We start from the raw sequence: 15,335 nt of genomic DNA, 5'->3' as shown, positions 1-15,335 counted from the left end.
ACTAGCATAGTAATATCGACTGTAAAATACCTTGAGGTGAATCAAATCAAATATTTACAATGATATAGTGACTTTAAATGTACAAAACATAATGGAAGTATTACATCAGCAATGTCAGTCATGTGACATGAATAAATCTTCTGATAAGCCCATTATGTGTCACAGTGACCATTACACACTTTTCATTGAGATCCCCCAAATTGATAGAATTTGAAGATGGAATTGGTAACAATACAAGTAAAAAAGTAAAAAAACATCTGGACCTTCCTATTCAGTATTTTGGAAAACTAGTGTGCCCTATTCTTATCTGATGAGACATACATCCCGTATCAATATAAAAACATGATGCAATTACAAATCATTCCAATCCTGGATGTACACATACATACCCCTTGAAGTGTTTGATGAGGTCATTGGACATTTTGAAGAGGTGACCAGTTAGGAACTGAAGCACATCCTTTGCCAACTTCAAGTACTGTTGATCAAAAAAGCATGCAAATGGACAAAATTATTTCTTCAGTTTTGAAAGTCTTTCTACTTGTAAAAATTCTGCAAAATAACTGCATGGCAAGAGTAGAATTAAATTCTTGTGACATCATCTCTATCTGGATAGAAGTATATTATCAAAGAACCATTTTCATTTTGATCCCCAGTTAGAAGGCAGAACAGTGACTTTGAATGGCTTATGCAAACATCTTTGCTAAACGTACTTTGTCAGCTTTTGTTGAAAGTGTACAACACATTCTCCTTTCTTACAATGCTTTATTGTATCTCTCTTGTTTCTTTGAAATGTGTCTTTTTAAAGGCAGGGTAGAAATTAAGAATATCTTAGCAAACATTGCAAAATAAGTTAGTTTACCTCAGTAGCCTCCTCCTTCTCTCCCACGTCATCAGAGAGAGATGTTTTGGCCCCTTCCTGCTTCTCGCCTTCCTTCTTCTCCTCCGCCGGTCTTGGAGGTGGGGGTGGGGCAGTCGGAGTGGAGTCCTTGGACTCTGGCTCTGAGGTGAGGGACTCTTCAAACCATGGGCCAAGAATTGGCTCACTGTCATCATCTGGGTTACAACAGAGAGCATGAGTGTTTAACAACGTATCTCTGCCAGGACATGCAGAAATACATGGCCATTGATGATCCACAGATTATGTTAAATGAGGCTATCTTCCTCATTTGAAGTTTACCCAAAACTAAAAATCCAATATTGGATGAGCAACAAAAATTGAACTAAGCAAATCACTGGAAGACATCTACCATGATTTAACTTTGTTATATAAATTACACTCTGAGCAGGTGACTTGAATAAACATAGAAAGACTTTCTACATGAATCCACAGTTCAGGCATGTCTATTACATAATCATTGAAGCCTCATATGCAGATTTTTAAAAGTACCTTCATCATATATTTTTGTTACATTTCACTGCAAAGAATTAATCTTGGTTACAAAGAAGTTTAATATCCATTTGCAATAGGAAACTCATCATTCTATAAATTCACAACAATTATTCAAATGACTAATTGCAATACATGTCTCAGAATTGGACATCATTAACAATCACTGAGAATACAAACCAACTTCACCTAATATTCTCACTGTTACCTTTAAAAAATGCATACTGTGTAATAAATGAAAAATAATATAAAAGAAAGTAACTTTCAAACTAAAGCTGCAATCTTACAAGCTAACCCCATACCCTGTATAGGTGAAGCTGTGAATTCATCAGAACTTTGTCAACTATTATTGTGGCCACTCAGCCTTACAAGTTCATAGTAACTTCAATGGTGTAAACAACCCCAACACCGCCAGGCTTACCTTCTGAGGACTCCTCATAGCTACCCGTCTCCCCAGCAAAGCACTCATGCAGGGAGTGAGAGTCACTCTCCTCATCTCCATCATCCTCCATCTCACTCTTGAGGCGAATCAGGGCACACGCCTAGCCATGGAGGGGGAAGGTAATGATAACAGCACTCGGTGAATGACTATACAGCGACAGCCACAACATTGGTCTCCTACTATATCATACATGATGTACTTATAGTTAGGATCATTTGTTATGCCATGATGACAGAATTGTTTCTTCACAGACTTCATCTTATAGTAATGATAAGACATTGACAAAACTATAATACTGCAAATGCAGAAATATTTGCAATAACATAATTTTCAGAAATTTTGCACTGTTTTTGGCTAGCGCAAACTTTGAAACCTGACAATATCTTCACAAATTTCTAGGCACATTTTGAATGGATGAAATTGTGTACTTTGTGCACTGATTTACTAAGTGTGTGTGTGTGTATGCTAGTAGCCTTAGTGCATGCCGTACAATCAAGTGTATCGCTTGTGTGTATACTGTAATCAAGTGTGTGTACTTGTAAATGTGTATACTTGTGTAACGCGCAATACATAGAGTTAGGGCATGATGTGCACATGTTGGAATGCATGTTGTAAGTACAATCTGTAGTACATCATTATTCATGTATGGAAAGATCAAATCAAAGTTGTTTTAATTGTGAACTGGTAGAAAACATATGAATTAGCAACTGTGCAGCACAAATTAAAGAACCCACAAATATGTAATTGAGCTGCCCAATGCAAAAATTTAATTGCACAAAAATAACATTGTTAACATAAGCTCCACACTGACAGCCATTTTTGGACTGTTTTATGCTGCATCACATACAAGCAATTCGACATTGATCAAACTATCAAGGCACTCATTAGAAACTTGGTGTAACTTTCTGTATTGTCTTTGAAAGAAATGACAAGCACACTACCTTTCTGTAGGACACTGTGAAGAGGTTGACAAGAATGCCAGTGAGTGGGTATGCATCCAGGATGGTCTTCACCCTCTGGGTGGCTGTGAATGGGGGCAGGATCTCCAGTTTGGCCTGGGCTACCCTTCCAATATTGCTCTCCTGAAAGTTAGATGAAGAAAATAAGTATCACATTGAAATATGAGACAGAACTGATTACTGTAAAAGTGGATATTTTCGCGTGACTAATTTTTTGCGCTAGGCCGGGTCAGAAGAGTTTTGCACGTTTTTAATTCCGCGGAATCAAGACATCATGCACAGGAACGTATGGCAAGCAAAAATATTCGCGTGTTTTTATTTTCTGGTTAGTTTCTGGTTGCGCGAATTGCGCGAAAATTTCAACACCGCGAAAATTTCCACTTTTACAGTAGGTCACGAGTGTGAATCACTTCCAACAAAACTCATACGACAAACGATGAATTCCAAAGTTCGTCCAAATGCCAGCCACACCACTTGATCATACTCGGCAGTGAGAGGCACATTTAGGAGAAATGAATTGAAATTAAAGGAGTACTGTAACATTTTATCTTTATATAAAGATGAACCTAAATTTAGTTGGTTAAATAGTCAACAGTAATGAATTATTACTGTAAGAGAATAAAAAGAAAAAAGAAAAAATATCAAAATCTCAACAGCAGGACATCTGTCTCTATAACGTATGTATAATGTCACACACGCTTGAGTCTACTTAGAAACATAGCAAAAGGCATTTCAAAAGGGCAGAATTGTGTGTTGCCAAGTCTACCTGTGCAAGACGTTCAATGTGGAGATCCTCCAGCAGCTGTGTGAGAGCCTTCAGGACAAAGTTGGAGAGAGCCACCGTCAGACTGCTGAATCCCAGTGATCTGTGGAGAATGTTCATTGAAATAAATTGCATGTGATACTTTTTATCACTCATTGAACAACTTTGTAGATTGTTTTTTACCCTGTTAGTATGGTGTATGGCTAAACAAGTCAAGAAAATTACTTCAGTTAAATCCGGGAAATACATCATTGTGGTAAAATGAAATAACCAAACAGCAAGATCTGCCATACTCATCCGAATACACTTCACAGAAATATCAATGTTGCTCTCTAATTCACCAAATAAAATCATAAATGATGACTATGTGACATCTCATTACAATGTGTATGAAATATCATAATTCTGTCAGCAGATATAAATCCACTTAGGTCTTTCATTCAAAAACAAGTATGTGAAACAAAGAAGTTCAATCTGACACACAAAAAAATATCTAAAAACAAATACTGATACACAAGGAAGTTTGCAGGTGCACCACAATGCAAATGTAGATTCCCAGAATTTTAACAAAAAACAGAGACTGAAAAAAAGCTGGATGTATTTCCTCACCCTTTGGCAGAGCTTGGTCTGCTCCCAACGGTAGGAGCCCCACTCTCCCTTGATTCACTCTTGGTACGACTCGCCGAGGGGGACCTTCCCCCTTCCAGGTTCTTGGACGAAGTAAAGGGCGAGGCAGAGGGGATTGGGATTGGGCTGGAGCTCTCTCTCTTCTCCTCCTTCTCTTTCCCCTTCTCCACGGCAACGGAAGAGATGGTCAGTATGTGCTCCAGTCCTCCAAGGGTGCACCACGCACCCATCATGTACAGATTTTGAAGGTTCTGTGACACAAAGAATTTTGAGACTGCATTACATATGGACTTACCGCATAGTCAAAATCACACATCCAGTCACCAGTAAGGTCAACACACGCTGACAACATGAGTAAGAGGGCATAAAAGTCAACAGAATTGATTTTTTTTTTGTTTTGTTAATGCAATCAACATAATGATAACTTCAAACCTACAAACTTTTCTGCTGTATCTGAAACTCCTGCAATGAAGTCATGTATGAGATGCAACTGAAATCCAATAAGCAACAAACAAATGAAAAAAAAAAGTGATAAATCGTAAAATTGTAACTTAATTTCACCATATTTCATTGCAATGTGCAATTTACATTTAATCACATGTGACTATATAATACTGAGTGTACCCACCTACAAAGACAAAATGAAAATATCAGATCCGAGATTAATACTGAGGCACTAGGGCAAATATTTCACACAATGTGGGGTATAACATTCATACAAAAGCTGCACTCTTTAGAATTCCAAACTTACATGTCCACTGGCTCTTGTAGAAGATCTGATGTTGGCAATCAGTTTCTCAAAGAGGGATAGCTGATAGCGAAAACAAAAAATATCAATGCCATTGTTATACTGCAGTAAACTAGCTAATGAGTGAATCAGAAATACATTACGGTGTATGTTAAGTAAATCAGTGATAAGTCATCAAAAATATGTAAAAGTATGAACAGTAATTTACCTATGTCATGACCCAAGTGTCATTGTGTTTCTTTTGTAGAGAGATGTCACTGATTATCAGTGATACACTTCACACACATTGTTAAGTACCACAACATATCACTCAAAAATCACTGGTAAATCCCATCAGTCTCTGATATTGTGTAAATATGAAGTTTTTTGGGGAAAAGTTACAAATGAATATTCAATGCTTCAAAATAGTGAAAATCTGGGAATGATCAGACTTACCAAACTCAATATTACACAAACACAATAGTGTTAGAATAAAGCTTTCAAAACACATTTATTAGCATATTTGTCCATAAATCTCTTGATAGTGACAGTATGATTCTAAAATATTTTGTATGTTTAGAGAGTTTTTTTTTTTTTTTTTTTTTTAACATTTGAACATCATCATGCAGGTCAGAAACCAATGCACAAATACCCTCAAAATTGCACCAAAATGTTAATCTGTCATTTCTGAAGATGGAGAGATGTCATGTAATAAGCATCCAATCAAGGATGAAAGCATTGGGGCAGGAGTCAAACTCTGAACTTTCCATGATCTGTAAGTCTAGTGCCTCAACCCTCATATCAGAGCATTCCCTCTGTATTCACACATCCCCACTCAAAGACATTCATGTCATGTCAGGTGACCCCACTCACCCCTTTGAGCACCACAGAGCTGCAGATAGTCTCCATCTCTTCCTCCTTGACACCAGGGATGCTCCCCACCCCTGAGGTGGAGCAGGACCGGGAGTGGCCACCACTGCTACCGGTGCTCATGATGGTGTTCGCCACAGCAGCACTGATGGAAGCATAGAGGCAGCTCATGATCACCGTTGCGACTTTCTCAAGGTGGGTGGCGGTCATTGGTTCAAGGGTCGGCAGGTCGAGGGCTCGGTTGACAATGGTCATGTCATTCAGCAGTGATGGAAAGCTACAAATATACGGACAATGACAGAGTTTGTGACTTTAGGACTGTGTTTCTTTTCTGCATGTATGCATAGCCACTGAGTGATGTTTCAAAAAGAGTTTAATGAAGAAAAAAAAAAAATAATTTGGTAACTTTGCATATCACTTAGGAACTACTCCTGACTTTTTTAAAATTTTGACAACAATACCATGCAAGAAGTTAGCATTTTTTTTTTTTTTTGGAAGCACTCACAACAAAGTCAATTGCCTGTCAATTTTTCAAAAGAATCCTCGGGGGAAAAAAAAAGGTGTATTAAAAACAAAGCTATGTTATCTCAATTTATGCAGTCAAGATTCATGAATAATATAACTTCTTGGTTTTCCCAATATGAAAATAGGATTCTTTATTCTGTAATTGAAGATGTCAAACAAATAATCTTTCGAGGAAATAAACAGTTTTTTTCAACTTTCTTCAGCAGAAATCTTGTACATGATTGCACTCTTCTTGCTACAGGGACAGCAATTATGTGTAAGCGCCTGACAGCTTTCATTACTTCATAGCCTATTTTATCAAAACTATGTCCCTGCAGTGGTTGCCTTTCTCTCCGTTATGAGTTAGCTTTTCATAACTGAAGGAGAATCGAGTATGAAGAATTAAAAAAAAAACAATTAAAAAGGGGAGAATTTGAGGATTGACAACTTCATCAGGCTTTGATGTCGACAGGTGTCATCTGGGAGTGTCATACCTTCAATTCAATTCAATTCAATTGAAATTACTTTATTTCCATGTAAAGTAATACAAAGCAATATACAGTCAAACCTGTCTATAGCGGCCACCCAAGGGAAACGAAAAAAGTGGCCGTTATAGACAGGTTATCCAACTATATGTGTGCATTGCCTATGCATGTACATGTATCATCGCTGTATACATCGCATAGGTATAATATGTACTTAGTGTACATGTACATGCGTCCGTATGCACACGCGTGTTTCATGCATTGAACAATGCCGGTGTTCATGAATTGTTGCATATACATTATAGTAGCATGTTGTACAGTCGTGAAGAAAGCTGAACACTAGTGCATTATTATGACTGAATAAGTGACGATTGCAGCGGTGGCGATCACTGAAAGTTGCCCATGAATGTCTGGCACGGCCACAAGTCAGAAAAACACGCTGAATTACCGGCTCTGTGGCCGCTATAGACAGGTTAAAATCTACCGCGGGAAACAAAATTTGTGGCCGCTGGCCGTGTTAGACAGGTGGCCGCTATACACAGGGTCTTTAACAGGGCTTTTCTCTCGGGGGGATTTTTCAGTGGCCGCTATAGACAGGTGGCCGCTAAGGCAGGTTTGACTGTACATTTAATAATGCTTACAAGAGTACATAATATTTTAAAGGTAGGGGATACCTTTTACAGAACTCCCAAAATGCAGCAAAACATTAAATATGAACCTCAGGGGACTTGTTTAGGCCACTGCTTAGAAATTTGGAAGTCAACAGTTATCTACAATTTGAATAATGCACAAAACTCAACTACTCAGTAGTTCTGTGTGTCAGCCACACTTAAGCCTTTTTGTTCCAGTTTTCTGTATTTTTTATCTATAAACACAAATCTAAAAGTATAAGAGCTGATGTAATAACATATAGAGTGTGTGGCAAGAATGTACATAGAAATGTTTGTAATTTTTAATGAACTTTATTCACAAAATATACATGATGGACACACATGCAGTGCATGGGTCTGCAAAGGTAGCGTAGTAATGTACTGGAATTTACAGTGAGCCCCGAAAAAAATTCAATTCAAAATCTAACAGTCAATAAAAATGTACTAAATGTTACCTTCCACTTTCAATACTTTATGAGAGTTTCTAAAATGATACTCTCTTCAACATACCACTGTGTTTACACAACTCTTCATTTAAGGCATGCAAATGGGATTCCCTACCTTTAAGGAACTTTGAATCGCATAAGTTTCAACAAAACATACCTTCCCTTGATACTGCTGACATCATTTAAAGTATTGGGCAGCACAAAGCCCTGTCCCATTGCAGCCTCCTTGTAGTTGTTGATGTAACGTTGCAAGTAAGGCAGGTTCAGACACACGTCGAGGAGAATGTCTGCCCCATGTAAGGTGTGTAGGTTGTCAATGTTGCGTGAGGCAAAGTATGATCGACCGCCATCCTTGTCCACCGATATCTTTATTTGTATCAGTAAAGTACAGAGAAGAGAGAGGGAGAGTGAGAAAAGCTCAGTAGCAGATACTTTTTAGAAGCAAAATGTGTTACACTGACACTTTCATTTTCATTTCAACATAAATTTTGTTTCATAATTGCCATCTACTCTTACTGATCATTGACACGGACAAAAACAACAAAATAAACAACACCAGTAATTAACAAATTTTGAAATGCATAGCAACACACGAAAAAGGACCCACATTACTATGAGTGGGGGAAAAATATCCCAATTTTCTGAAATTCTAATGATACATTGAGTGAAGAGTGCTCTCACCAAGCTCTGTGGTTCATTGGAGATGGTACTCTTGTTTGAGGCTGATGCAGTGGTGGAAGGGCCAAGCAGTGATGATGGGGTGGTATCCTTGAAGGTTGACATCAGCTGCTTCACAAAGTCTGCCCGTGACATTGTCTGGGTCTCCTTCACCTTAATCAATGATGTCTCCTCTGCAATTTGTAACAAAATACATGCATTAGGCCAAAAAAAAAAAATTGTTGCATTGGCGTAACATGAGATTTTCAAATAGGGTCGGTCGGGCGGATTTTTTTTTTTTTTTTTTTTTTGCTACCTGCATTTTACGTGTAAAACTCGTGCTCAGCTCAGTAAACAGTTACAACTGCTGCACCGAATGTGCTGTGTTCATCTATTCTACAAATCATTTATGAGGCCGATATTACTGGAATTATACCCCTTCACAGAATTTAAGGATGTTGAAATCCCTATCCTGAATGTTTTCACTTCATATTTTACTATTTTGACTTAGATAAGATAGATGCAAATTGACCCATATGTACGATCTTTTCATCGCACACGGCGATCTCTATTACAGTCCCACATATACAGATTCGTGTAAGTTCTCCACACAAGAAACCTATGGCAAAACTGTGCACAAAACATCGCAGTCTGAATGCTACGTATACACTGAATAAATCTTGTTAGAGTACATGTCCGTGTTGGAAACAGATGACGTACTGATCAAGGAAGGCTTATGCAAGGCGCTAGATCTCTCTCTCGTACATCCGATATCCCCAGAGCTGTTTCCACTTCCGGGTTTGTGCGATCGCGATCGCAATCAACAAGATATTTGATATCGATAGCAAAAAAAAAATAATAAAAAAACATGGGGTCGGCGGAATTTTTAGGGTCGGGCGGGTTACGCCAATGCAACATTTTTTTTTTTTTTTGGCCTTAGGTTCTAAACACCCTTCATGACGCCATTACAGGCTTTGGCTGTCTAGGATACATTTTGTATAAATAAGGTATACAGCTTTGGTGCCCATCATATTAAATGCCTCTTTTCAATGCACTCACTCCAACCTGTCCAACTACTTTTGGTTTGCCATGCATGTCTGTCACTTATTTCTTCAATCAGTTTTTTCAATTGATGTTGCCGGCACAAAATGCATTTCAATAACTGCATGTTTCTCTGATCAGCTTTGCTAGAACTTTCACAAACACAAACTGGTATATTTCCAGACCATTCTTTACCTCAACCATGTTATGCTATGTGACATCATCCTAAAATTAAGAGAGTGGCTTCAAAGAGTGGTTCTTGTCTTATCCCTAATAAAATATCTAATTAAAAAGCAGATCCCAACCTTCAATGCCAAGTTTTCAGACCTTTGATCTACTGTATAAATATTTCTCTTCAGTTCATCTGGGCCTCAAGATCATACTAAGTGTCGAGTTTTATACAAATTTGCAGAGGTGTTCTATGGAAAAGATTATACAATCAAACACACAACCTGAAAGTGCAATGCCTCCAATGCATTTGGGGCAAAAGCACAGGATTAACCCGTTGAGGACGGACTGATTTTGCTACAACATGCATTTCCCATAGACACCTGCCCGAGCATACTCGGGACTCATCCTCAACGGGTTAATGCTTTACAGTAAAGAAATTGGGAAGAAAAATGCAAGTACCTTTTCCTAAAGAGAGCAAAAATATTTATGCATAAAAACAGCAGAAATAAACGAGGAAGACATGGTGAATGCATTGTTCATGAATCACCTGCTCTCTTACCTGGAGCTTGCTTGGTGGATGGAGGCATCTGAGCAGTCTTCAGCATGGCAGTCAGGGTCACAACGTTAGACCTCTGAAGCTGCCCCACTCCAGTACACAGGCCTTCAATCAGGGACATCAGATTTCTCTGTGATGGAAATGATCACAACTTACCTCTTCATCTCACGATATCTCTTAGTTTCTTTGACAAATAAATACACAAATACATGCTATTTGCATTCTAACATTTCCTGTTTTACAAGAAAATACACTTGCGAGGAACATTTAATTCGAGCAATATGAATACTGCTGTACCACTCTCCTAAGAAAGTACAGTGAACCTGCTCTCAGAATACCATAAAGCTACTCAAATGGGTGCAGCTAGACATGCACACACAATGTTACAGCGAGATTTATGGGAGTGGTGACAAGTGATATTCTTTCCCAACAAGAGAGAATAATAGCACTGATGCACTGATTTTTACTGGCCACTCATTCGATATCAAATAACTATCTCTGACGATTGTCACTGAAAACATGCTATCACGCACACTTGCAGCAATGAGTCTGCCTTTCTGTAGCAAGAGTTTGCACACTTTATAGCAAGAAATGGCTAGCCATGCATCCAGTAAATTTGCCATGTTTAGGTAATAACTGGATGCATTATTGAAACAAATGTTTGTTTGTTTTATGTTTTGTTTTGTTTTTCGGGGGGGGGGGGGGGCAACAATTTGTCCACTGTGCTATAAAGTAGATGAATGATGCACATGTCTTTTCATGCATCAGTAAGAATAGTGAGCACGTAAAGACTATGACATCTTGCCCAAACCCATTTGGCTACATCTCATGGGTTTTAACAATTCCATAGTTGCCGTATGCACACACTTCCTACTGATGTCTTTGGACCTGCCCATCATTTGTATGAGGTACATACCTGAGAGACAGAGCATGCTTCCTTGTACCTCAGCATGCGCCGTAGACAAAAGTCCATGAGAACGTGGCATGCCAGCACAACTCCACTCATCACCGACTTGGACACTACAGGAATCAATAACACAAGTAATGTTGGGTATTCAGATCCCATCCAGGATTTGGCAGAATACAAATGTATAGTAATCTACATAGTCATACTGAAAATGAGCATTCGACTTCAAATATCTGCAGAAAATAAACATTCTATTTGCTTGGAGAGTGGGAATTGATAATAAATAGCAAATCTTTGGGGTGTATATATTCAGCAATGATTATTGGTTTGAGAGACATTCATATCACACAACAGATTTGATTAAAGTACAAGTAGAGTATATCTCACAGCAGTTCACTCTCCATATTAAAGATCATATTGAGCTTTGTTTTTCATGGTAATATTCTCACATTAAACATTCTTAGAACTGATACTAGTCCCATGATACTGAAAACCATAATATAGTAATTCACTTGCATTTTTTCCTGTAATTTGACTGTTAAAACATGTGTCAGTGTAAAGGTAAACAAACATGTAAATAAAAACCAAAGCATTCAACAACATTTTCATGTAATCATATGCGACTTCACAAGTGACCATGTAAAATGTTACATTCTTTTCCCCGCTCTTCAGTCACATATAAAAAAAAAGGACATTATAAATGACATTTCACACCAATAAATTTTATGAAATGTTTTGGCTCAATACCACATTGATAAATTTTGTACTTACGCAAAGATGAGTGATCTGCAATGTAGTGTGCAGACAGAGCCACAAAGCAGGAGTAGAAGTTTTCATATTTGTCTTCATGCTTCAGAATGTCGGCTTTGCTGAAGATTGTCAGGAAACCACACGAAGAAACAAAACCATTCATTTATCTTGGATTCATAAACTTTTCAATAAGATGAGCAAACTCTTACTACCTGAAGTGAGTTGATAATTGCAACAGAATTCAACAGATCTTATTATGTATCATTGTATAATGTCATTTGATATGTGATTTTGTCACACAAATCATATTGCATGATATCAAATGACTTTCATTCTTCTCCATAACAATGAACAGCAAACAATTTTTAATCTATGTGTACAATATGGAGGTTACATAGTTAAATATCAATATATGCTATAAATTGCCATGCTCAGTAACAGAAACAGATCATTTTCATTCTACACAGACTATGCAGTTATGGCAGACAGCTGGGCAAAGAAAGGTGACATTTTGACTATAGCAGCCTATTGCATTATCTCTCAGATAGAATTTATTATGAATCCCTGCCCTGGCAGCTCAGCAGTATATTTTTTTTTCTTTTTTTTCCCCCAGCATATAATTTGAAAGAATGCTTTCAAAATATTAAAGCATTCCATTTTCCAAGGATGGCAACCTTGCAATCTGCATTTCCTGAGTAACATTATATGAGGATGATACACATTGTACAGTGGGAGGCTGTAGCATACAAATTAGTTTTACCCAGTAGTGTTCCACAGAACAAAAGTCATTGGGATTGGTAGCATTTATGTTCATCCCACTTGGGTAGTTACATTGTATGCAGTAAAGTTCCATACAAGATGAGGTTTGCTTTTATAAATATCTGCAGCGAATCCTTTCTGGTAAGAATTGGCAGATGATCAATATCGTACGGCAGTGCACATATTGATATCTGAAATGAGGGCAGTAAGTTGTGAGTGTATTTGAGCAGTGGATCCCAGGCAGGAAAGAATGTTGACGTGCTGTAATCAATAATGTTTGACAGAATGTTTGACAGACTGGGTGAACACTTGCACACACTGCACAGCAATTTCTCAAGAGGTTCCCTTTCCATAGTGCTGTCACTGTACAACCAGAAATGTTCACATGCATCAAATCTTTACCAATTTTGCAAGAGGCCAAGATTCCAAAAAAAAAAATTAAATAAATACATAGGCCCTAAATAGATCTAAATAATTTTTTTTCTTTTTTTTAAATACATGCGAAAGTTCTTGTCTACCCTCTTTGTATTGAGTGCTAGTTGTAACTCCTGAAACTTTTGTGCCGTGAAAAAGGCTGCAGCTCCAATTCACAAAAATTTCATGCCACAAATACAGCTAACGTTAGTCTCATGGGATTAAAATATATGTTGCCATTGTTTTGACGAAGTAGATTTTCAATTCGATTGTATCTGGATAGGTACTCGGGAGATTTGCATCAAACGTTTGTTAATGTTAGCAGAATACAGAAATGCAAAGCTTTCAATACCATAAGGCGCTATATATATGCACAATACAACTGGAATATAAGTAAAACCCCATACTCCATGAAAGATCACAGATGAGTTGACTCTGAAAACCATACCACCAGGAAGTGGGACATTTCAGTCGAGTCACTCTGCTATTCCAAAGTCTTAAAATTGAATTCATTTGACTGTAATTTTCAACAATGGATGGGATAATAATTCGCTTCTAAAATGGTGCAGATGGACTTAAAGTTGATGTGTAAATTATCAGTTCCCACTAGACAAATCTACGTGTTATTGGGCAACGGTGGGCCGGAATTATGACATTATGTTCACCTCTGTGTAATTCATGACACCAGACGCTAGCTGCTAGCTTGTGAGTTATCGCAGCTCGCAGGCTGTAGACAGTGTAGTGTCGCGCCTATGGATCTCGCGTGTAAATAAGGTTGGGTCGATTTGTCAGCAGTTTAATCGTAGTGGTCTTTACTTCCACTTAGTGTAATATCGATAATATTTTACATTGTAAACTTTCCACATACCTTTCGAGAATGGCATCTACGAGATGTGGAACATCTGAACTCTTGAAGGTGGTGGTGGAGGCTGAAATCAGTATTTTTTGGACCGATCCCCAGTCCACTCCTCCTCCAGATGTTGCAGCCATGATTATCTTTTCTGTATCTGCTGCCCTCTACAGTTCACAGCAAGCTTCGCTCGCCGCCCGTCTGGACATCGCACATAAAATTCCGTATTTGGCAGATCAAACAGAATAATATTACGACAGTGTGATTTACTAGTATTCATTTTTCTTTGATAATCAAGGGAGGGGGAGGGGTATAGGGGAAGGAGGGGTGTGATCATTTTTAAGCTTTTTTTAATTATTTTATTTTCTTTTTTTCTAGTTAGTTGCAAAGGTTACTGTGATTGCAATTACTTCAGATGAAATAAAAATTATGAAAAAAGTGGAACTATGCAAGTTTACTTTTCTTCATAAAGCAGAAAGCACATTATTCTATTATACTTCATACATAATCATATGTCAACATAATTTGAGCTACAGAGGGAAGCTTCAAGAAATATATATTTTTGTTGCACTGAGAGATGTGTTTAGAATGCTCAATGAAAGTTGGAGTAAAAATCGGTTAGTTTAGTTTTGAAAGTTATGAATTTTTGTATTTTGGCTGTAGTATGTGTTGCCCTCTTTACACTGAAGCTCTACGACAATTTGTGATGTGCCTTGGTGACGGGTTGAGCAAATGTATACTTTTGGTAACATATACAATGAAAATGTGTCCCATACATTTTGACCAAGAAAGATAATGATACTGTATCCTGTGTTAGAAGTGACATCACTTGGAGGCTTCATAGTCTACGCAATAAAGAATTGTAAGTCAAAGACTTAAAAAGTATACTCTTATGAATTTACATGTATGAATATATATATATATATATATATATATATATATATATATATATATATATATATATATATATATATATATATATATGTATATGAAGAGTTTGTTCTCAAAAACCGATGTCTAAATTTGCCAAATGGAGATATTTGCGATTAAAGGTCAAGAAGAATAAAGAGAATAATAAGAATTTTTTTGCTTCTTTTGACCATAACTTCCAAAATGTACCTTTATATATAGTGACCAATATATCATTTAAAAGGTATTATTTTGTACTTTATGACAGAGACCGTACTTCAAAATCTTCAAAAATGGACTTATCGGTTTTTGCGAACAAACTCTTTATATATATATATATATATATATATATATATATATATATATATATATACACATATATATATATAATACATATTTTAACTCATGCACTTTCTCCAAAAAGGGAGGAACAGTAAGAGGAATAATAATCTAAATGCTAC

General features: G+C 37.3%; 1 protein-coding gene across 1 annotated transcript in view; it reads right to left on the bottom strand.

Moving 5' to 3' along the window:
* LOC140240742 (E3 ubiquitin-protein ligase UBR4-like) overlaps positions 1–14,105 on the bottom strand; it is a 91,731-nt gene extending 77,626 nt beyond the window's left edge. The window contains exons 1-14 of the mRNA XM_072320508.1: positions 13,984–14,105; positions 11,964–12,061; positions 11,202–11,305; positions 10,289–10,415; positions 8,542–8,711; positions 8,018–8,226; positions 5,779–6,052; positions 4,930–4,989; positions 4,161–4,429; positions 3,555–3,654; positions 2,771–2,911; positions 1,809–1,929; positions 860–1,053; positions 390–475 (exon numbers count right to left, since the gene is read on the bottom strand). Coding sequence (XP_072176609.1) covers positions 390–475; positions 860–1,053; positions 1,809–1,929; positions 2,771–2,911; positions 3,555–3,654; positions 4,161–4,429; positions 4,930–4,989; positions 5,779–6,052; positions 8,018–8,226; positions 8,542–8,711; positions 10,289–10,415; positions 11,202–11,305; positions 11,964–12,061; positions 13,984–14,105 — 2,075 coding nt within the window. The remainder of the gene's footprint in view (positions 1–389; positions 476–859; positions 1,054–1,808; positions 1,930–2,770; positions 2,912–3,554; positions 3,655–4,160; positions 4,430–4,929; positions 4,990–5,778; positions 6,053–8,017; positions 8,227–8,541; positions 8,712–10,288; positions 10,416–11,201; positions 11,306–11,963; positions 12,062–13,983) is intronic.
* Between the last annotated feature and the right edge of the window lie 1,230 nt (positions 14,106–15,335).

This window comes from Diadema setosum, chromosome 17, assembly GCF_964275005.1.
Source record: "Diadema setosum chromosome 17, eeDiaSeto1, whole genome shotgun sequence".
Taxonomy (NCBI): domain Eukaryota; kingdom Metazoa; phylum Echinodermata; class Echinoidea; order Diadematoida; family Diadematidae; genus Diadema; species Diadema setosum.
The sequence above is the reverse complement of the archived record's forward strand: the minus strand, read 5'-3'. Positions and strand labels throughout refer to the sequence as shown.